Source organism: Lycorma delicatula, chromosome 1 (genome assembly GCF_047948215.1).
Source record: "Lycorma delicatula isolate Av1 chromosome 1, ASM4794821v1, whole genome shotgun sequence".
NCBI classification, from domain to species: domain Eukaryota; kingdom Metazoa; phylum Arthropoda; class Insecta; order Hemiptera; family Fulgoridae; genus Lycorma; species Lycorma delicatula.
The window spans coordinates 391,136,765-391,161,701 of record NC_134455.1 but is presented as its reverse complement, the minus strand read 5'-3'; the positions used below and the strand labels follow the sequence as shown (position 1 = coordinate 391,161,701).

Below are 24,937 nucleotides of genomic sequence, written 5' to 3'. Positions count from 1 at the left end.
TACTAGAAATTTTAACATACCATTTATTTATTCCTTAAAAGTAACAATATCCACCTCTGTCAAACCAGGCAACAGAACTACTTCTGTGTTATGACATTATTTGCACATTCTACTAACAATTGCATTAGTATCTGCCACTTATTTAGAAAGTTCTGGGCTAAAATCTCCATCAGATTTTTTTCATTTCCTTAACAAAATTCATTTCTCCCAGAAAAAAAATAGTGTGACCAATTTGCTGTGAGCATGTAGTTGCTGTTCTAAATAAACAAGTTATTCTTTATCTTACAAGAAAGAACCATTTTAATAAATTATATATTTAATAGATCCTTACTTATTAAATAAAATGATTTTGATTTAAGATTCTTTTTCGTTTAATATTATTTCATAATACTTAACATTTAATAATATTAATTGAATAATCCAAATAATTTTCATTCGTGTTTGAAGTATGCTTTATATGCATACTTCAAAAGTCAGTACTTTTCATTTTCAGTATTTTGACTTATTGTTTATATTTTATGTTCATATTGTTAATTAGTTACTTGTTCATATAATTATTGTTTTTAGTATAGAATGCAACCACTTGTCTTTTTTATTTTTTTTTTTTTTTTACAAGGGCTGTCCGGAAAGTAACTTATGTTTTATTATAAAAAATTAACAGCTGTTGGAAAACTTGTATTACATATAATTTGAACATACATCTTTAAACTGCTTTTCTGTATCGTTGCTAAATAAATTGAGACACTGATTATATCTGTGTGTATGATCATGTAACCTTTTTGGGTCTCAATCTATTTCTATTGTAGCGGCACGCTTCTCCATAAATTCAACAAAAATTGTCCCTTTTTATCCCGGAAAAATGAAACCATTACTTTTCTTGCTGACAGTGTTTTCTGACATTTTCTTGGTTTTTATGTAGTGTTTGGTGCCACTCCATAGATAATTGTTATGTTTCAACATTCATGTACAAGATCCAAGTTTTTTTAACTTGTCACTATCTGTTTTTCACCTTGCACATCATTGCAGTTTGTGTTGTGAAAGAAGTTTTTTAACCCATTGAGTGCAAAACTCATAACCCAACTTTTTTGTTACAGCATCATGCAAAACACTATGTGAAATTTTCAGAAAGTGAAATGAATGCTCTATAATGGAAAATACTGATTAGCACGAATCTTTTCATCAACTTTTTTACTAGTTCATCAGAACACTAGGCTGCCTACATCTTTCTTCAATGTGAACAGTTGAGTGGTTATTTTTAAATATGTTAGACACTGCCTCATCTTCACTTTTAATCTTTTCCTTAAACATCATATAGTTTCTGATAAATCTCAGTAGGTTTACAGTTTTTCACCAAAAAAATCTATTAACAGATCACACTTTAAACTAGTGGGATTTTCTGTGGCAGGGCACATTTTAAACACTTTAATTAAAATTGATTAAGTAAAATGTAAAGTTAAAATACTAACTAAATATAATGTTAGGAGTTTAATTAAAATATTCATAATTAATGTATCTTTAAATTAAATTTTTGAAATTAAGCAATAAAGTTTAGGTTTAGACTAGATTGTTTGCTACTATAAATAAATAAAATATTTATTATATAAGTTTTGCGCATTATTTATACAAATACGCTTGATATAAAAATTACTTATAGCTACTTCAGTATCACGAAACAGCTTTTTTGTGAAACAACCAACTATTAAAAAATTATTTAGTAACTTATTTATTATGTAATTTAAAAAATGTATGTGTGTAATTTGACACACAGAGTGTTCAGTTTTTAATCACTTCTTACTTTGAAATCTCCTGCTTACAAAACTAAATTTCTGATCATAGTTATAAACACTATTAAAATTTTAATATTTTTTTATTATAATAAATAAAATGCTATATTTTATAAAATTACAGGTGTGGAAACAAAAATTATGTCACGTAGAAGTATTGATAATTTAAATGGAGTATCATCTAAGTGCCGTTGGTTTGGAATTAAAGGCTAGTATTTACTCATTCCATTTTTTATTTTTTTTTTATGTTTGGTTGAATGAAAATTGTTTTGTTAGTAGTAAATGTGGTAATATATTTCATATTAGAACTTGCCTGCATGTTTTTCTATTTTCAATGATAAAATGATGAATCAATTTGAAAATTATCGCAATTCTGTTCATTTTATGTTTTATTTTTTGTATAATAAAATAACAATGACTGATGTTAAATGAAAATTGCTGATTTTTCAATCCCATAAAACAATTTTTTTTATGAAATATTACTCATTTTTTCAATAATCCTGGTAAATATTTTGTGAAAATAAAACCAAAAAAAATTTAACCAAAGATGACTTATAAAAAAAAAAAATGCTAACTATGAGATATTCTACTAACATGTTTAATGTACATATATATTTTAGGTACAATATAAATAATTTTAATGTTTTGATTAAGATGAAGTAATTAAAAGTACAATTTATTTATAGTCTTGTCTACCAGGCAATGTTAATAAATTTTCATAAAATTTCAAAGCATATTTGAAAAGTTTATTTATTATGCTTCAGTTATGCTATGCAGTAAATTCCCAGTTACCCAGTATAGATTACCAAAATTTCAGATAATCCTAATTTAGTAAGTTGTAAGAAATAAAAGGTTATTCATTAAAAAATTACATTTTTTGAATATGAAAACCATTTATTAATTTTACATTTAAAGAAATATGATTTGTTTAAAAATTATGGTAATTAGGCCTATTCAATATACTTTGTAATATAATAGTTATTTAATTAGACCTATTCTAAATATTTTTTATAAATAAATGTAATAACCATTTTATTTAATTTTTAAATGCAGGTCTTTGGAATCTTTTTTTCTCTCTATTTTCTTACTTTTATGTCTCACCATTGTTTAATTAATAGTTTATCACAAGGTAATGTTTTGTCACTTACTTCAATGACCAGTTATGAAAACTGAAATGAAAATAAGTATGGATGAGAGAATTTCATTATGTAAAATTTTGGAAGTATAAATATATGTTTTTAAAAAATACTTAGAGGTTTCTTCTATCTAAGCTTTTGAATGCTCCTTCACCTCCCTTCGTGTTGTTATCTGGAACTTTTTAATCCATGACCATCAACTTAGTAGGATGATTAGTTAGGTGATTTATAGTAGATTAGCCATGGGGCTCTACTCCCAGCCACCACTGTGTTCATTATCCTCATCCTTGTGAGAATAATACTGATAAATAACAATTAAAACCTCTTCAATTTATAAAAGCTATCAGTGTATTGTAATTCCTTCAGAGCAACAGTTTGATGACAGAGGACTCAAAAGGTTTGAATGACTAGAAGCATCTGTGTTTCAGAATAGTCAGCCCCCATCTGAATAATAATAGCTGTTGTCTACAAAGGATAGGTAAAAATGTATTTTGTACAGTTGTCAGCATTACCCAACAAACACCACAAGGAGGTGATCATAAAACTTTGATTCTTATTTTTTTTTTTTAATTTTGTTTTTTTTTTAGTCAATTAATCGGAGGCAGGTGTAGTCAGTTATGTGCCATAACTGACTACACCAGAGCCACTAGCAGGTGTGTGCCACACCTGCTAAAAGGATACTTTTCTCAATTGAAAGTGATTTTGAAAAAGATAAAGACCCTTCTTTTTAATACAAAATCTAATTTCAAATACTGCAAGTGGTCTCAAGTTCGATTTGATTTATGCTTTTGCCATGTAAATTTGAATATCGTCAAGGAACATAATCCGGTTGTGATCACTAGTCATTAAAACAGCCACCATCTTTGAACTTGAAAAATTTTACAATGGCAGTAGACCTAGGCTCTTTCCAGGTTTAACATCTATGTTCTTCTTGTATGAATTAAAGGAAGTATTGTGATCGTGAAAAATTTAGGTTTTCAGATTTCAATGGAAATATCCATTTTGACTAGTTTCGGTGTGAAGTCTATATAAAAAAAAAATATGAAAAATTATCACAAGTTTTTAATGAAATAAAATTTTATGTACTTTTCATATTAAAGAAGTGTTTAAATGTAATTTAATAGGTATATAAGGAAGTTATGTGTTGTCCACATCAGACTTTGTTATTGTATTTGTCCAAATTTTCCTCTCTACCTGTTATGTTAAAAACAAAAGTATGACAGTTTTCCACCAACAAGTACAGAATTCAGTAATGCTTCTTACCTTATCTTCATATTTTTTCCTTCTTAAGAGTGCTTACAAAGGTTTCCCTCATCGTCAGTTAATAAACTGACTATGTGGACATAACGGCTGATAAAGGAAATCCCATCGGTAAAGTATTCTGAAATTTATTTAATTTATTTATTCAAAAATAAAATAGTTTATCCTATTACTCATATACACAAAGTTCAATTATGGGTTCGATCTGTTGATGACATTTTGGTAATCTTTGACCCTGTTATAAATAATGAACATCTTATAATTTTGAAAAAACTCAGCCCGTATCATGATAGTTTAAAATTTATATTTGAAATGGATAATTGCTGAAAAATAAGTTTATTGGATATTGTCATGAAAATTAATAAAAATAACAAAATTGTAATGTTCGTATATAGGAAGCCAACAGCAAGTAAAATACCTATTAATAGAAGATCAAATCACCCATGGTCACACGAAATTAATATATTTACAAACATGTTGAATAGAACAATATTGAATTTAGAGCAATCTATGATCGCAGTAAGAAATGGATAATATGAATCATTAATTGATAATATTTATAAAAAACAAACGTTAAAATCTAGTAATACAACAACATTGAATAATAAATAATAAATATAGCAGTGACAATATCTATATAAAATACTGTTATACCAATAATGTTATTGAAAGTCTGATTAATGTTTATAAAGATAATCTAAGCCAAACAACCATATAATAAGACATTTCTTCACTGATCAGGTGTGGTTTCACCTTAGTGCTTACATGAACAGTCAAAACACTAGAATTTGGTCAACTGAAAATCTACAGTGCTGCATGAAAACCCCTTACACTCTCAGAAAATGGGAGTGCAGTATGCCATATCATGTTGTACAATAGTGGGCCCCATTTTCTTTGAAACTAGAGTGAACAGTGTTATGTACCAAGATAGCATTACACAGTTTATTGCGCTTATTGAGTTCCAGCAGGACAGTGCCACAAGACACACATGTAATGAAATCATGCATTTCTTGAACAGGTATCTTTGCAAGCATATCATCATCCGTAAAGGATTATGGACCCCATTTTCACACTTACTTGACATCCCTAGATTTCTTACTGTGAAGTTATCTTAAAGCAAAGGTGTATTAAAACAGGCCTCACACACTGCAGGAACTAAAGATGAACACAAAAACGAGATCAACATCAGTATATATGTGCTTCACAAAGTGGCCTCAAACAATCTAAAAAGAGTTCATACATGCATTACTGAACGGGGCAGCCATTTTGAGCATGTTGTGAAAATAAATAAATTTTTAAATATTATTACTTAATGTCTTATCTTTATTATTACTATGATGTGCACAACTTTTGGATCTTTCTGTATTTTTGAGTATTGTAAATAAAACATGTTTTAGGTGGTACTTTGACTAATTCTAATAACTAATTTAAAAGATTAAAAAACATTACCTTATTAGCTTGCTTTTTTCAACAACCAGTCCATTACCACAAAAAATTTTACAGTTCATCTGTGGAAGTCAATGTATTTATACATTATACTATTACTCAATGTATCGCCATGTTGTATCGTATTGTTGATGTTGTATCGCCATATACATCTCAATGTATCTTTTTAGCTTGTTTGAGGCCACTTTGTGAAGCACATGTATACTGATGTTGATCTCGTTTTTGTGTTCATCTTTAGTTCCTGCAGTGTGAGGCCTGTTTTAATACACCTTTGCTTTAAGATAACTCCACAGTAAGAAATCTAGGGATGTCAAGTAGGTGTAAAAATGGGGTCCATAATCCTTTACGGATGATGATATGCTTGCAAAGATACCTGTTCAAGAAATGCATGATTTCATTACATGTGTGACTTGTGGCACTGTCCTGCTGGAACTCAAGAAGCACAATAACCTGTGTAATGCTATCTTGGTACATAACACTGTTCACGCTAGTTTCAAAGAAAATTGGGCCCACTATTTTACAACATGATATGGCACACTGCACTCCCATTTTCTGAGAGTGTAAGGGGTTTTCATGTAGCACTGTAGATTTTCAGTTAGCCAAATTCTAGTGTTTTGATTGTTCATGTAGCCACTAAGGTGAAACCACACCTCATCAGTGAAGAAAACACAGTCATGCTCTGCAATTCCATGATAGTCAACAAATGACCGAAACCGTGTACAGTACACTACACGCTTTTCTTTACCTGGCTCCTTCAGTTCCTGAATACTGCGAACATGATTGCATAACAGTGTAACCTTCATCACGCTCTGAGCACTTCCATTATGAAATCTAAGAGTGTGCTGGTAGCCTCCTCAAGCCTTTTGAAGGCAAATGCTGCATCGCATTCTTAACCTCAGCTGGATTAGCTTTAGTCAAAATGGCCAGTCTCCTGGATGTGTGTGTGCGTGCAATAAATATTGCAGAGACAATATTTATATAAATACTGTTATACTAATAATGTTATTGAAAGTTTGATTAATGTTTATAAAGATAATATAAGCCAAACAACCATATAATAAGACATTTAAAATTCCATAATAATGATTATGATTGTAATAATTTATGTAATGTTTATAATATGTAATGATTGTAATAAAATTTATATTGGGAAAACTAATTGATCGTTTAGGGCTAGGTTTGCCGAACAGTTTAGATATAAAAATTGTAAGATAGGATTTTCTAATGTTGCTGGCCATTTAATAGTTAAAAAAACATTACATTACTGATTTAGAAACAGATTTAAAATTAATTGAAATTACGAAATAAACTGATAATGATGATAAAAAATTGGACATTTTAGAAAGTAGTATATATACAAATGTAGTCCAAAATTCAGTTTGACTAATCTGCAGACAGAGTTTGGTAATGATTTTCTTATCAAAGCTGCTATAGATAGCAGCACTTTTGTAAATATTAAGTAAAATTCATATATATATATATATTATTTTTTGCTTTCATTTATTATTAGATTTTGGAATCTATAAAAGCTTACATGATTATTAACCTTTTCCCATCACAATGATCCGCGGTTGATTAGCGCTCCGTGAAAATATGTTGGTATCTGATTGCCTCCCTTCATAGTCTTATGCTACTCTTATGAAAAAAATTTCAAAAAATTACAGTATATTAAAGATATTTAACAGATTCTGACCAAAAAAAAACCGTTACGATTGGATATTTTTTATGCCTGTAACAAAAAAAATTGAAACTACAAAAATTACGATAATTTAATTGCAGATTTTTTTGTGCATTTCTACCGTGTTTTTTATTAGCGAAATTTTTTTTTTTTTGCTTTGTGTTTATGAAACATAGTTTGCTGATTTTAAAAATAATACTTTCAAGCAAATCGGTTGAAAATTGGGCAAAATATGATGAAAAGCCCGTGTCATAAATCACAGTTAGTAACATATGTTAGTATAAGTGAAAGTAGATGCAGAAAACTACGTTTTATAAAAATCCCCACCACTCAAAAGACTATTCAGATTGACAAAAAATCATTTTTACTGTATACTGTTATTCATTAAGAATGATGTGTGGTAGATGTTTACGAGATATCATTTGTCAGAAAAGATATTTATAGACCTCAAGTAAAAGTGATGTATTTATGACCACAAATTCCTTCTTTTTTTGTGTGCCGTATATCATAATTTATTATGTGTTTCAATACATCGATATGTTGCTAGTAAGATAAGCTATTTTTGTAAATAATAAATAAATCCATAATCCTCATAGCAGTTATAATACACAAGTCACACACACACACACAAGCACATATCAAGAAAAAAATGGTCATATTCTTTCTAGTCTAAATAAAACATTTTACATTGTATAAACATCATTCAAATTGTCTAATAGAACTGATTCCTTTGTGAAAATAAAAAAAAAATAACTGACTTAAATCCCATATAAAATGATTATGTAACAGCGTTTTAAAACTGACGCCGCATATTACCAGTTCCAAGGCTACATGATCTGAAAAAAAAGAGGTTAAATTTTTAACCTCTACTGTCTGTTGAAAATACTTCTTGTCTGGTTTGAAATCCCATTTCCAAAATTATTAATTTTAGATTCTTCATTCAGTTTTATATAATAAATAATCTATTTGTATAAATTGTTACATCTTTGGAGGTTTAACAGAGGATATTGATGAAGTCGATATACGCCAGGGATTGCAGTCTATTGGATCCGTTAAATTTGTGGATATCCTTGATTCTGCACTTGTAAATGTTTGTATTGAATTAAGGTATTAAATTAGAGAATTGTTAGTAGGGTCAATGATACAAAAATATGTGTATGTATTTCTGTTTCATAAAGCGAAGATTTAAATATTTAAGAGAAGTATAGCTGCATTTTTGTAAATTTTAGAAATCCTTTATGGGCTAGAACATGATAAGACACTTAGAGTAATTCCATGTCTCAAGTGTGAAGTAAAATGAAGATTTGATAAAATCGGGATAAATTACTGTACTCAATTTTTTTCATTCTGCTTGAAGTATATTTATCATGTTACTTTATGACATAAATTAGCAAGTATTATATTTATTATTATTATTAAGTGTTTTATATCTATATATTTGTTTAAAGTATATTTTTTATTTATTTTAAAATTTAATGCAACTTGTCCTTAATTCTTTTTTTTTAACATTAGTCCATGTACGAGGGTTATTTTTTTTCACGGTCCGATCGGTCACCAAATTAAAACCACAGTGAAAATAAATTATTTTTTATTTGTAACAAGTACTTACGTAGACATAGTTATGCTGTTTCTCTACATAGTCGCCACTCCGATTTAGACATTTGCTGTAGCGTGGTACCAACTTTCCAATACCCTCATCATAGAACAGAGCCACCTGTGTTTTAAGCCATGTTTCTACGCTGGTCTGCAGCTCAATGTCTGTGCCAAAATGTTATCCTCCTAGCCAGCGTTTCATGTGAGCAAAGAGGTGAAAATCGGATGAGTCAAGTCCAGGCTGTATGGTGGATGATCAATCATTTCCTATAGAAAACACTGCAGGAGCTTCTTTGTTACAGCTGCAGTGTGCGACCAAGCATTGTCATAGAGAAAGATAATGCCTGATGACAACATTCCTCTCCGCTTATTCTGAATCGCCCTTCGTAGATGTTGAAGAGTCACGCAATATGAGGCTGCAGTGATGGTCGTGACACGTTCCATGAATTCCACCATGAACTCCATTCCGGTCCCAGAACACAGTAGCCATACACTTTCTGTTGGAGAAGGTTCGCTTGAACTTCTTTGGTTTACTGGATGAATGAGAATGCATCCACTGTTCTGATTGTTTCTTCAGTTTCGAAATGGACGCATGTCTCGTCCCCTGTGACAGTTTTGTTCAAAAAATGTTCTCCTTGATTGTGGTAGGGCTGGAGAAACATTAGGGAGGCATCCATTCTCATTGTTTTGTGATGGTCGGACAGCATCTTGGGAGCCCATTTCGCACACAGTTTGCGGTACTGAATCTCTCACTCACAATGGTGTAGGGAGCTGACCTTGAAATTTCAGGAAACGAATCACTCAATACAGAAATCGTGAACCGATGATTTTCTCGAATCGCCTCATCCACTCGCTCAACGAGATCATCGGTTGACATTCGCTTCCTTCCCTGACCGCCTGCATCATGAACATCTGTACGTCCTGCTTTAAAATTCCTGCACCATCGTCGCACTTTGCTGTCACTCATTGAAGTTTCACCGTACACATTACTTATTTGTCGATGAATTTCAGCTGCATTACACCCCTCAGCCTGAAGAAATCAAATTACTGCACGCACTTCACACTTGGTGGGGCTATTGTTGTAGACATGTTTACCTGCTAGCTGCGTGTTCAGAACTAAATGAAGTGATGCGGCGTGATTGAATGCCATACTAGAGACTGTGCACAACAGATATGCGCAAAGGTTCATCCGATTTTTGCACAGGTTTTTATTTCGCGACCGATCGGACCTTGAAAAAAAAATAACCCTTGTATATCTTCTTTTTTATTAGGGCATGTTACGGTGCCTGATTGCTTAAGAGGAGTCTTTTTTTTTTTTGCAATGAACCTAAATTTGTTGGGAAAAAACTTATGTTGATTGGAGTTGTTAATGAATAGTCATGTCTTAGCAAAATTTCTCTGTTATTCACTAATGTAAGATGTATGAGGTCTGTTTAGAAAATTGCCGATCATTTTTAATTACATGCCAATGGAGATATTTAGTGATGTGCGGTTGGCTTCATTGTTCCACATAACCTCCTCTATGACCACACGTTCTTGGATGTTGGTATCTTGTTTAGTTTGAGTATAATGTTTGTGTTAGTAGTGATTTTTGTAACGTGTAATTTTCAGGAGTAAGAAAAAATTTTGCGTGAAGCTGGGAAAACTTTCATCGAAACATTTCAAATTTTGAAACAAGGTTACAGAGGTGATGCTCTGGGTTATAAGCAATGTTACAAATGGTTTTCACAATTTGAAAGGGATTTAAATTGACTGAAAATGATTGAAAATGACCCTCAACCAGAAAGGCCTGCGACTTCAATTGATGACACCCATGTTCAAAAAATCATAGATCTGGTGCATGCAAATCACCAATTGACTGTCAGAACTTGCACAAGAAGTTAGCAATTCAATTGGATGACACCATGACAGTTTGACTGAAAAGTTGAAGATGCGTCGAGCAAGTTCCAGCAAAGTTTGTTCCTCATTTGATGACCAAACAGCAGAAAGAGCACTGATTGGATGTTTGTTGATAACTTCTTGAACAAGCCAATGATGATGAAACATTCATGTAAACGATCATAGCAGGAGATGATAGCTGGGTTTACAGCTACTACATCAAGACCAAAGTTCAATCATCTAAAAGTTGCAAGTTTCAAAAATTTCTTTTAACACTGAAAGATGTTGCATTCAAATAACAATAAAATAAAAAGTAAATGAGATATCAACAATCCAAGAACATGTAGTTACAGAGAATGTTATGCGAACCATAATGCTGCCAACTTTTTTTTAACCTCCAGGTCCACCGTTAGGCATGCTTCAGAGTATGAGATGAATGATTTGTAGCTTGTGTGAAAATGCCATGCCTGACCAGGATTTGAACCCGGGACCTCCAGATGAAAGGCCAAGATGCTACCACTCAAGCCACGGAAGCCGGCAAATGATGCTGGCAACTGCATGTCACTAAATATCTCCATTGGTGCATAATTAAAAATATTAGGTCATTTTCTGAACAGACCTCGTATATAATTTTCATTGGTCAATTAATTAAATGATTGATTTATGGTGTTACAGAGATGATATAAACAAAGAAAGTGAAAATAATGAGGTGAAAATTTTTATTGAAGGTGAATATTTCCAGTTGAAGGAAGTAAATTTTCGTAAGTAACATTTATCTGTAAATATAATTCTTTCCTCTTGTATAGAATGATTATGTTTGTTATTTTTTTTAATTTTTAAATTCTTATGTTCCCTAAAATATTTTTAAAGTATAAAATTGTTATTCTGACATGTGACCGGTTTAATTGATAAGATGCATTAAAGCTGCAAAAGTAAAATTTAAATTGTTCAAAAAATTGTTTATTTGGTGATGATCTATGTGCTTCTCTATGCACTGACTGCTAAGGCTATTATTAAACAAATTTTAGCAGAAGCAAATTGAAACTGATAGAATTGCATTGCTTGTAAACATCAAAATCCAGTTAATGAAAATTTCATTATTATTAGATATGGAAAATGCTATTATATACCTATTTTGCGTAGATACATTCGGATCTTTGCAGTTCAATTAGATTGAAAGTAGTTTATTGTCTTGCTCAGAACCATTAAGAGATAATTTTTACTTTACTTTAGTTTTGTTATTTTGTATGAAATAGCACAAAAATCTGATTTAAAAAATATATTTTCTAATTTTACAAAGAGCAAGTTATACTGATTTGTTTTAAAAATACACAGTAGGTTTGAAAAGTTCCCAAACTAAATCTGTAGTCGATACAAGTAGCACCATCTGTCGGACAACCAAGGAACTATGTAGTACGATGTCTGATGATGAGTGCGTGTACAAAATTTCATCACTCCAGTCTCGAGTTATATTCGGTCACATACACTGTGTTCATGTGACCTTATGAACTAATGACTAATTATGACCTAATGTGCTTGCAACATGGAACAGAGAAGCATGATAAAATTTTGTGTTCGACTTGAAAAATCTTTTGTTGAAACCTATTCTATGATACAGAAAGCATTTGGTGATGAAGCTACATCTCGTACTACAACGTAGATGTGGTAGAAGCAGTTTAAAGACAGCAGAGAGTCATTGGATGACAATGAACAAAGCGGGAGGCTGTTAACAGCTGTTCACTACAAAAAAGTTGTGAAGATGCATGCACTCCTGCTCAGACAACCTCATCTTACCCTTTGGGCCATAGCAGAAGAGCTAAACATCGGTAAAGACATAGTATGTACAATTCTAACAGAAAAAGTGAACTGCTGAAAAGTGTGCTCTCGTTTTGTTTCACACTTCTTGACCAAAGAACAAAGACAGGTGCATCTTTCTTGCACTCAAGACTTCATTGAAACTGCCGATAGCAACCCAAATTTTTTGCAATCAATTGTAAACTGGGGATAAAAGCTAGTGCTTCATGTATGATCCACAAAGCGTCAATTTGCTGCTCGGTTGAGTCCTGAAGCACAAAGACTGGTGAAAGTCAAGCTGCAAAAATCAACAGTGAAAACTATATTGATTGGATTCTTCGACTCAAAGAGCCTGATACATCATGAATTTGTCCCAACTTGTTAACCCATGAATTCTAAATTCTATTTGGAAGTAATGAAATGCCTGATGCGTCGCATTCATTGAATCCGACCCGAGTACCGGGATCTGGGTGGTTGGACTCTTTTGCATGATAATGCCCGGCAAACATGGCAACAGTTTTAACACAAACATTACACTGCAAATCAAATCACCGTCTTATCCCACCCAGCCTGTTCACCCGACTTGGCTCCAGCAGACTTTTCTGTTTCCAAAACTCAAGTTGAAGATGAAAGGCCACTTTTTCAATGAAATTCTGTCCATCCAAAGGGCTTGCACCGAACAGTTGAAGATGATCCCACAAAGTGATTCTCCAGAGCATTTGACGGGCTCTACCGACACTGCAACGAGTGTGTAACTAGAGAAGGTTCCTAAGTGGAGGGCTGATGTGAGTAAATTCATCTATCTTTAAATCTGTACTTTTATTTAATTTAGTTCAGGAACGTTTCAGACATATAGTGTAAATATGTAAATCGAAAATTCTAAAAAAATATTTATAAATAAAAACTTAAGTTGATTTACCTTTTGACTCAAAAAAAGGATTAATAACAAAAGCAGTATTTATAAAATATAATTAAAGAAAATAATAAATATAAAGTATGAACATTAGTAAAAGAAGAAAATAATAAATAAATATTACTAATAATAAAAAGTTAATTAAAATTTCTTATGAAGCACCGCAAAAAGAGCGACTAACAGGTTGGTTTTATTTTATAAACAAGGATAGAAATAATCTTTTATAGTATTTGTGAATAGTTTTTTTATTAGTATTTATTAACTAATTTTTTTTTTAATAAATTTTTTGTTTTTTACCATTATTTTTTTATAATCTTTAAAAAAAGCATTCTTAGAAAAGTAGTAGTTATTTATTAAAATGAAGAAATTAAAGAACATTAAATATAAATTACGTAAAGAAATTTAAGCAAATGCGTTTGTTTATGTTTGTTATTAAATAGATATTGACTGGTTTATTACATTTTTAGCTACTGTTATCTATTCTGTACCAGATTTCATGCTTTTAGTTATGTTGGGATGAAACAGGTGAACAAGACAAACAAGTGCCAAAACTAGTACTAGTACTGTTCTTACTATTAGTAAGAATAGTACTAGTACTATCACTAGTAAGAATAGTGTAGTATTTAGAATAGAATAGTATAGTACTTAGTACTAGTACTATTCTTATTAGTGATAAACAGCAATACATTTCACATCTAGTAAAACATTAATACAATGTTCTCTTTCCGCTACAGTATTGACACACTGTATTTATTCCTGTACTCAGCCACTACATCTTTGTGATTTTGCTGGTTGATAACTTCAGTGACAGTTCAAGGACATTTATTTCCCATTGAGCCATTATTTTCAACTGTTTGCTTTAAATAAAGTGTAACATTGTAGATAAAATTGGAATTTTGTACTTTTACAACTTAAATACAATTTATTGGTGTTTTTTGTTCTGATATTGTGTATGTGCATTTAAAGACCTACTGCTGATAACAGTGACATTAATTTATTGTACATATAAATGTGTAGACATCAACTTTTCAAAGAAATCTCTGGATATGTATTGGTCAAATTTAAAAATACATTCAAAAAAGTAGTAAAAATAAATTATTTTTTATCCAGGAATGCCTTCGTGATATTAACGCATAACTGTACATTAAAAAAAGATATGTTTGTATATTTAACTACATTGTTTACATATATACCTAATAAGAGAATTCAATATATAAAATTACGTAAATTAGTTATTTGAATTTTTAAAAAAATAATATTTATGATAGTTTACTTCTGATAACTCATACTAATATTTCTTCAAATTACAATTTGGAAATTAATTGCTTAAGTTGTTTATTAGGTTTTAAGTAAGTGCAGTAAGATTTTTTTTTTGCTTTCAGTCATTTAATTGGTTTAATGTATCTCCAAGATTCGCTATCTAGGCCAGACGTTTCCTTTTGTAATCCCCCCCACATCCTACATTTTTTTTTTTTTTTTTTTTACTTTACTTATTCCAAACATTACCAGCCTGTACAATTTTTCCCATCTGTCCGACTATATCAAAGCGACTATTCTAGGATGCTTTTAGATGTGGCCTATAAGTCTGTCTTTTCTTTTAGCTATATTTTTCCAAATGCTTCTTTCTTCATCAATTTGCTGCAACACCTCTTCATTTGTCACTTTATCCACCCATCTGATTTTTAACATTCTCCTATAGCACTGCATTTCAAAAGCTTCTAATCTTTTCTTCTAGGTACTCTGATCGTCCAAGTTTCATTTCCATATAAAGCTACTTACCAAACATATACTTTCAAAGATGCTTTCTTGATGTTTAAATTAATTTTTATGTAAGCAAATTATATTTCTGACTGAAAGCTTGTTTTGTTTGTGCTATTCAGCATTTTATGTTGTTCCTGCTTCATCCATCTTTAGTAATTTTACTTCCCAAATAACAAAATTCTTCTACCTCCATAATCTTTTCTCATCCTATTTTTATATTCAATGGTCCATCTACTTTATTTCTACTACATCTAATAGATCTGTATTTAAAATATTTATATTTCCAGTATTATGTAAATAAGCTGATAAGAATGAGGTCTATTCCAAATTTGATTTTCAATCGGATGATAAAAAGTAAAAGAAAGATTATATAAACTAGTTAATTAATCTGCATTACTTTTGTTTTACTTATCATTTGCTTTCAAAGATTTACCATACTGTAAAACCACTGGCTTTAGTGGAGTGCTCTTATTGAAGTCTACTGGCAGGTAACCAGCCCCATCCTTGAGTTCTGATTGTACTTTGATCTCTACATTCACTAACATGACTGGTGTTTGTTACATGTAGCAGTTTTATTAAGATAATCATACACATTTTTATCATACCATTCAAGGACTATTTATTAAGACCATGAGAATTCAAGTTTTTTTTTATGAATATCAGTAGTTTGTTTTAGAACTTGTCTTGCCTAAATTTATGGAAATCCAGCTTCTCAGTTAGTCCTATAAAGAAATTTATAGGAATTCATTTGAAAGTTAAGAAATCGAGCAGCAGCATTTACCATAGATGATTTCTTCATTTTATAAAGAGCTTATTACTCATGAGAAAAAGTCACTTTCACCTTATGGTACACATTTGTTGTGTCTGAATTCTGGTACGGATATTTCATGCTGTTGTCATTCATAATAATTTTACTCTCAACATGGCACAATTGTGGCAGGAGTGACAATGATGTAGGTTTCTTGTTTCACTAATTTCTGCTTCACCACCACTAAACAGAATGGACAGTAGATAAGCACATAATGAGATCATAGATCACTGCTGCCTACTGCACTTGAATTGCTATGGCAAGTGATGGTAAACTATGGCAACAGTGCTGTGGTAAATGATGTATCACATCATGATGCATACCCAATGCACAATTTGAAGTAAATTTTGTTGTAGCTATTTTTTTATTTTAAAGAAAGTTTCTTGACTAATAACTAGTTTTAAAGATTTAATAAAAACTATCTGTTAGGCATTACCTAAAAAATCATTTCTTTTTTTCATAATTGATTGCATGATTTTTTTAATAAAACCTATTTGTTAAAAATTATAACTTAAAATTTTACAGTTGTAGTAAATTGCGTGAAACCTTTAGTTTAATTCCATTATCCCTTCTCTTATTGCCTTCAGTAGTAGCCATTGCATCCAATGCAATATTATCATCGCTTTCTTGAGTGAACTTATCAACAAAATAGGGATGAAACAATTACCATCCCCATTAAAATAAATTGTTTAATTTATTATACAAAACGATCTTAAAAAATATTTTTGAACTAGCCACAAAACAAATGATCTTTTAGTAGATAAGTTGAAATCTACAAAACATTTAATTATATTTTTTTTTAATATGTTGAGTCCAAATATTAAAATAATAAATAGAAAATGTTCTTTTTATCTATATTACATTAGTTATTTATATTTAAATGTTTGCATTATGTCTGGGGATGGGAAAAAGTTATAAATCATTTTAAAAAATGCCAAAACAGTTCCACTAAAAATTATGGTCTGGATGTTATTTACCATATACTGACATTAAAAGTGTAATGAAAGATGTTATTGGGTTTCTAGTTTAATGCCCCAGAATCCGATATTTTTCATGAGTATTATGTAAATATTTGTTTATTTCTATAAATTCTATATTAAAAAAAATTTGTGCATTTCAAAGAAATTTTTTTAATTTGAATCGCCCACCTGTTAGTTGGGGCTATTATACCTGTTGCTTAAGCATTATATCTGAACTACATATCGGTGATATTTTGAAGTCTACTTCAGATATTTGTAATTTTTAAGTTTTTATTTATTATTTTTAGAAAAGTCATACTTTACTAAAAAGTAAAGTATGCTGATTGGGCTTTCTGTGTAACCTTGACTAAAAAACTGCCGCATAGCCCTAGAAACTTCATTAGAAAAGTACCTGCTCCACCAGCTATGACCCCATCAGTAGCACAGATGGAACCACATCAGTAGAAGTTTCTAAAGATAAGGAAAAAACTACTTCCAACAAGGAATGAGTCCTTTACAATTTGCGAAGGACTTAAGAGTTTTTGGTAACTCACTACTTTGTGTAGGATTATAATTGTAGAGTTGTTTTAATTAAATTTGAATTTTCATATGTAAATTTTTGTTTTTTTTTCAGCTTTATTTAAAATTCAAGATGACTTTTCTAATTTTATTAAAAATCAACTTTTTTCTTCTATATTATTTATTAGAAGTAAAAAGGAAAGTGAGAAATCAATAACCTTTTTTAATGAATTGTATCTAAAAACAGAATTGGTTATAAAAGATTTAACAGGAAAAGTGAGTGGTATAAAACGTGTTATAGTTATTGGCTCAAGAGCAACTGGATTAGCAGAGCCTGATTCATTGCTTGATTTATATGTTGAAATAGGTAGTGTATTTCTATTATTATCTTTTTTAATTTAATTTTTGGATTTTTTTTTAAATATTTGAAAGAGCAGAAAGATTACTGGAAGTAAGAAAAAAATATATATATAAGGTAATAAATATAATATATTTATATTTATTTTTTCACTAGTTGTATAAATTTATGCAAATTTATTTTTTTTTAACGTTTTAATAAAATATAGTAAAACCTACCACTTCCAAACTTGTCATACTCTTGCACAACTGAAAGATCAACAGTCAGACAAAAAAATCAAATTTTTAAATATTTTAATTTCCTTTTGTGCTGAAGTAAAAAAAAAAAATTGTTTAATATGTTACTTAATTTCTTTTTTTTGTGTACACAAATGAATGATGAGGTTTACTGTCTTTATAATTTTACAAATTCTAGGAAAGACCAATTAAGGTACTATATTATATATAATATAATGTTATAAATATAAATATATATGTTATAAATATATTTATATAAAGTATTATATAAATATAGGTAACTTCTTAATGATATAGGTATGAAACTTGCCTATAATCACCAACCTAACCAATTTGTTATAGGATATGGCTGTATCATTGCATACATTGACAAAACCTGTGGAACTTTTTTGATTATTTATAGCAAATTGTACTACTTTGAATGGTGAAGGTTTATTTTTGTTAGATGTATTACGGTTACTGTAAATTGATTTTTCAGTCTCAATTATTAGTTGCCTTCATTACTTTCACAATACTGAATTCATACATTAAATTAGCTATGATGTCAACAAAAGGGAATTACAAATGAAAAATACGTACATGTAGACAAATATTTTGAAAAAATTGAATCATTAGTGTCTGATAAAAAAAATGGTTACTTGTACTGTATATGAAAAGTTTATGTTATGTAAAGCTTATCTTCCAATAAAATAATTGGAAAATAACCAATAGATAAACAAAGTAATAAACTGTAAAATTTTATAAACAATGGAATAATTGATTACTGAGAACTCAAATAAACACAATTATCTTATCATTAAACATATTATCATTCTAGTTAACATGATAGTATCCTTGTTGAGAGACTTATCGTTATTGTCAGGTTGCATCATCCAGGTCCAGGCCTTTTGAGTTGTTTAATAGCCTCATTATTGTTCAACAAATTTCCAGCAAGATGGTTCAGTGTGTTTAGTCTAGATACATATGTTGACCTCAAACGTTCAATCTCCTTACAGATGTACAGGATCCCCAGATACTTGAGGATCTCATTATTCCTCACAAACTACAGTGGTTCCATACATTCTTGAGTATTTTGTTCTGGAATTTTTGGTTGACCTTGACGTTGCAGTTACAAGTTGTGCCTCATAGTTGAATGCCATATAGGTCCATATCAGTTTTAAGAATATCTTATATAACAATACCTTGTTTGATAGAAATAACCGAGATCTCCTGCCCAGTAACTAGTACGTCAGCTTAAATTTAATGTTTAGTTGCTTTCTTTTTTTCTCTTAAGTGACCTCTCCATGTCATATCACAATCCAGGTCTAAATCTAGGTACTGTACACTGATGTTATGTGGAATATCGATATTATCCAGGTAAACTCGTGGACAGCCTTCTCTCCTCATTGCAGTTTACCCAAAGCTAGAGTTTGGTAGTTATCAACTGCCAAAATTGCCATGTCATCCACAAATGATGCAAATGTGACAGTCCTGACCAGGAAGGTTAACAGTGAAGCACAGATATAAAATCAGTCCCAAGAACTTTGCGGAACTCGTGAATTAGTGTCAGAAAGCTTCTGATTATATTTAACTTGTGAAAAGCGACCATCCAGATAGCTATGTAGGATTAATAGAATGGTTGGGGTAGACTCGGCTTCAACTTGTAAAAAAGACCAGGTAACAAACTTGTCAAAGGCCTGGTGGACATCCAAGGATGCCGCTGAATAATATTCCTTCCTTTCCAGACAGCTGATGGCACCATTAATAATTATGATGTGCTAAGAATTTAGTGTTCATCATCAGCTTCTCAAATTTATCTACACTAATAATCACCATCATTGTTTTGCATTTCTGTCTCAGCAAATGACCGGGGATGAATATGGTAATGATTATTTGTATGGTCATTCACATTCCTAGGTGAGTTTTATCCAGAGGTGGGAAGTAGTATTGCCTAAATCAAAGGACCTATCCTGCGTATCTTGAGAGTTTCCAGAATTATTTTAATTTTCAGTGAATAATTCTTTCTCTGTTTCTCCTTTCTTTGGAGAATTTCTTTATATCAAAGGGTAGTAAGTGGGGGTTGACAATGCTCCAAACCCTTGATTTTTAATGTCTTCCTTAATCACGTTTCTTGGTATTGAGTAGTATAGATATTTTTGCATTACCCAAAATGCTCTTTTGTTGCCTCATAAAAGTATGTCCTATAAGGTCTTCTTGTATCACCTGAATGATTCTTTTGTTACCATCATTGTCTTTCAAAAGTATTCGAAGCTATTCATTATTGATTACTTGCATACTATAGTCAGTTTTGTTCACCATTGTTCCTAACAACTCTTAGAGTTTTTTTATGTCAGTAATGCCACATAGCACTATTGGAGGGAGTTTAATATTTTCCTTTTGTTTGATGTGCTTGCTGGCACTGTCCTGCTGGAATTGACAATCACGTTCGTCATTCTCAAGAAGCGCAATAAACTCTGTAATGATATCTTGATACACAACATTGTTCACTGTAGTTTCAAAGAAATTAGGGCCCACTGTTTGACGACATGTTACAGCACACCACACACCCATTTTCTGACAGTGTAAGGGGTTTTCATGTAAATTGAATTGTGGGACAAAACTTGTCATTGCTATCAACACTTGTTTTGTTGGTATGAGGATAGTATTTTTGGTGTTTAGGATCACATTTCTGCTAATCAGTTAATTTGATAGGTGAGGGTTGTAAGTTATGGTAAGTGATGGTGGTTGGAAGAGGCCATACAAAGGCGATAGTAAGTTGTGTAAATACACTGATGGAAATGTCTGCTGAGGCATTTGCACAGGTGGCATCCTGACAAAGGCCAAACTAATGTTATCAAGTTTAGAAGGGTCTAAAAGATGACCTCCGGTGAAGCCCATTGGGGGTAGGAATGGAGGGGGTGGTGTGACAACCAGGATCATCACAAGGTGGTGTCTTGCCCTTCGGGGGTCAGGATCATAAGCGTTAACACTCTGAAATCAGTTACTTTGCTTGTAATTTATTACATAATTACAAACTTGACAGTAAATATTATTCTTTTGATGTCTTTTAATTCTCTTCAGTAATTCTTAGGAGCTTAACATAATACGGCATAAATGAAATGATTTGTGAAAAAAATGTTAAGTAGGAATTGAACTTTGTACTTAATATAAAATACGAGGTGTTTCCAGAAAAGTAGTACTGCTTCCTACTAACACCATTGCAGCTCTGAGCATGCTTGCCACATTCTCTTATTTGTTGGCTTTTTAAAGATACCATTACAAGTACATCAAAGTTTGTTTACAGTTGATTAAACATCATTTAAAATGTTCAAGTCTATCAATAATCCTGTTGATTATGAAATTAGGACAGCTACCCAATATTTGTATATGAAAAATATCACACCAGCCAATATTTTTTGAGAAATTAGTGAAGTTTGTGGTGAAAAAGCTATGCGTGATGGAATGTTAAAAAGTGAAAGGCAGTTTGATGAGGAACACAGTAATGTGCATGATGAGCAAAGGAGTGGGTTCCCTTCCGTTGTGAATAAAAATTTGGTTATGTGAGTGGATGAAAGAGAATAAGCAGTTTACAATTTATTTGTTATGTATTGAATTTCCTGAAATTTTACAAACAGTTTTATTTGAAATTGTGACATAAAACCTTGGCCATTACAAACTTCTCTCATTAGATGCCAAAAATGTTAATGGGGGTTCACAAAACCAAGCGATTAGACCGTTCAGCCTTTCTTAACACAGTAACAAAAATGCTGATGATAACATTTTGAGCCAGATAGTGACTGTTGATGAGACTTGAGTCTCTGCATTGCTGCATGCTGCAGAATCCTAACTATAGTTTATGGAATGGTAACATGTAATATCTCTAAAAAAACAAAAGTTCAAAACTATTATTTCAGCTTCAAAAATGTACACTGTCTTCTAGGATAAGAAAGGGGCTTTGTTGGTCTACTTCTTGTCAGGAGATGAGACTAAATATTTTGCTTTAATGTAATGTTCTCAAAAAACTGCACCATACAGTCCAAAACAAGAGGAGAGGAATGCTTAATCAAGGGATTTTTGTTGCTTCACGATAATGCTCATTCGCATGTTGCTGATGAAGCTCAAAGTTTGATTTAACAAACTGGTTGGGAGCAGTTGAAGTACCTACCCGTCTTGTACTCCTAACCTGACATCGCATAGCGCTATGACAGTGTTGACGTGAAGAATGTGGGACAACAGTGGTTATATTAACTGGGGCTCCATTTGAGGAAGTAATGAAAAAACTGATTGTAAGGTATAAAATTGTTTTATTGAAAGTTATATGTATTTTTTAATAACAGAACTGTAATACTTACTTTTTGAATACACCTCATAGCTATTATTTATATTTTTGTTTTTATATCTTGAGTTAAATTGCAACTAAATTAATAAATAAACTATATATTCTTACAAAATTGACAAATTGTTTACTTAATCACAAACAATAACTTTGAGTCATTATTTAATTGTTATGATATTAAAATATTTTAAGTAAATTTGATAACGCTCTTAACAACAGGGTGAATGAAAATATGAAATCAGGCAGTTGATGGTTGTAAACCGGGTTGGTCTAGTGGTGAACTTGTCATCGCAAATCAGCTGATTTTATGTTCTAAATTCAAATCCTAATAAAGGCATTTACTTTTATACAGATTTGAATACTAGATTGTGAATACTGGTGTTCTTTGTTGGTTGGGTTTCAATTAACTACACATCTCAGGAATGGTCGATTTGAGACTATACAAGACTATACTTCATTTGCATTCATACCAATCTTCCTCATTCATCCCCTGAAGAACCTTACAGTGGTTCCAGAGGTTGAACAGAAAAGAAGTTGTGAAGGTTCAAGTTCTAGATTGAATAATGAAGTTCTTGTAAATGAAATGTAAAAGTGTGGAGAAAATGGATCAAGCCCCTAATCTGATGACAATAAACAGAAGAGTCAGCTAGTGATGAAGATAAACAAACATATTATATTTTGTATGCAATTAATGTATAAAAATATACAAAATGATTTAGAAATATCTACTAATTGCAATTAAAAATTATACAGTTAAACAAAATAAAATTTTATTTATTTATTTTAATTTATGTATATGTAAAAATCTATACATATATATTCATTTTATTTTCATAAATAACAATTGTCACCTGTAAATTTAAAATTGCATATCTTATATATACTTGCAATCAAGATATGTAATTTAATGTACAAGTGAAGTAGTTATTTTAAAAATGAATAAATAAAAAATATATATATTTATTATTTTACTGAAATTAATGTTTTTAAGATTCATATTGTTCCTCTTGTATTATTCCTCTTTTACTGTTGAATTATGTTTTAAATTTTATTAAAATAAACCACCGATTGCAGAATATTGAGTTAAGACATATCTTACCTTAATTTTATCACAAAAGTGCTTTTCCGGAATGACTAAGGATGCAGGATCCCGTGAAAATACTTTCATGGTAAAGTTAAAATAAGATATGTCTTACCTCTGTATTCTGTGCTAGGTGTTTTATATTATAAAATTTAATTTTTTTTAAATTTAACTTTAAATGTATTTTATATTTATTTTAAATGTGTAATTTTAATTTATAGGTGACAGTTATTTTAAAAATGAATGGGATGAAAGTGAATTATGTAACCAGCTAAAAGAAGTTGAAGTGGAATTAAAGAAACTAAATCATGGACAACATCTAGTATTTAAAAATATTAAAATTAATGGTAGTACTATTGAGGCGATACATTGGCTTACACAGATGAAGTGTAAAATTTTTTGTGGTAATGGACTGGTTGTTGAAAAAAGCAAACTAATAGGGTAATGTCTTTTAATCTTTTAAATTAGTTATTAGGATTGGTCAAAGTACAACCTAAAACATGTTTTATTTACAATACTCAAAAATACAGAAAGATCCAAAAGTTGTGCACATCATAGTAATAATAAAGATAAGACATTAAGTAATAATATTTAAAAATTTATTTATTTTCACAACATGCTCAAAATGGCTGCCCCGTTCTTTTTAGCTTGTTTGAGGCCACTTTGTGAAGCACATATATACTGATGTTGATCTCGTTTTTGTGTTCATCTTTAGTTCCTGCAGTGTGTGAGGCCTGTTTTAATACACCTTTGCTTTAAGATAACTTCACAGTAAGAAATCTAGGGATGTCAAGTAGGTGTGAAAATGGGGTCCATAATCCTTTACGGATGATGATATGCTTGCAAAGATACCTGTTCAAGAAATGCATGATTTCATTACATGTGTGACTTGTGGCACTGTCCTGCTGGAACTCAAGAAGCACAATAACCTGTGTAATGCTATCTTGGTACATAACACTGTTCACGCTAGTTTCAAAGAAAATTGGGCCCACTATTTTACAACATGATATGGCACACTGCACTCCCATTTTCTGAGAGTGTAAGGGGTTTTCATGTAGCACTGTAGATTTTCAGTTAGCCAAATTCTAGTGTTTTGATTGTTCATGTAGCCACTAAGGTGAAACCACACCTCATCAGTGAAGAAAACACAGTCATGCTCTGCAATTCCATGATAGTCAACAAATGACCGAAACCGTGTACAGTACACTACACGCTTTTCTTTACCTGGCTCCTTCAATTCTTGAATACTGCGAACATGATTGCATAACAGTGTAACCGCCTCATCACTCTCTGAGCACTTCCATTATGAAATCTAAGAGTGTGCTGGTAGCCTCCTCAAGCCTTTTGAAGGCAAATGCTGCATCGCATTCTTAACCTCAGCTGGATTAGCATTAGTCAAAATGGCCAGTCTCCTGGAT

General features: G+C 31.1%; 1 protein-coding gene across 2 annotated transcripts in view; it reads left to right on the top strand.

Moving 5' to 3' along the window:
* The first annotated feature begins 8,427 nt into the window (after positions 1–8,427).
* LOC142317357 (terminal uridylyltransferase Tailor-like) overlaps positions 8,428–24,937 on the top strand; it is a 33,316-nt gene continuing 16,806 nt past the window's right edge. For both annotated transcript variants that reach the window (XR_012754718.1, XM_075353841.1), the window contains exons 1-4: positions 8,428–8,459; positions 11,451–11,536; positions 17,645–17,896; positions 23,741–23,960. Coding sequence is in view for 1 of the 2 variants with exons in the window: in XM_075353841.1 (XP_075209956.1) it covers positions 8,443–8,459; positions 11,451–11,536; positions 17,645–17,896; positions 23,741–23,960 (575 nt within the window). In the remaining variant the exon portion in view is untranslated. The remainder of the gene's footprint in view (positions 8,460–11,450; positions 11,537–17,644; positions 17,897–23,740; positions 23,961–24,937) is intronic.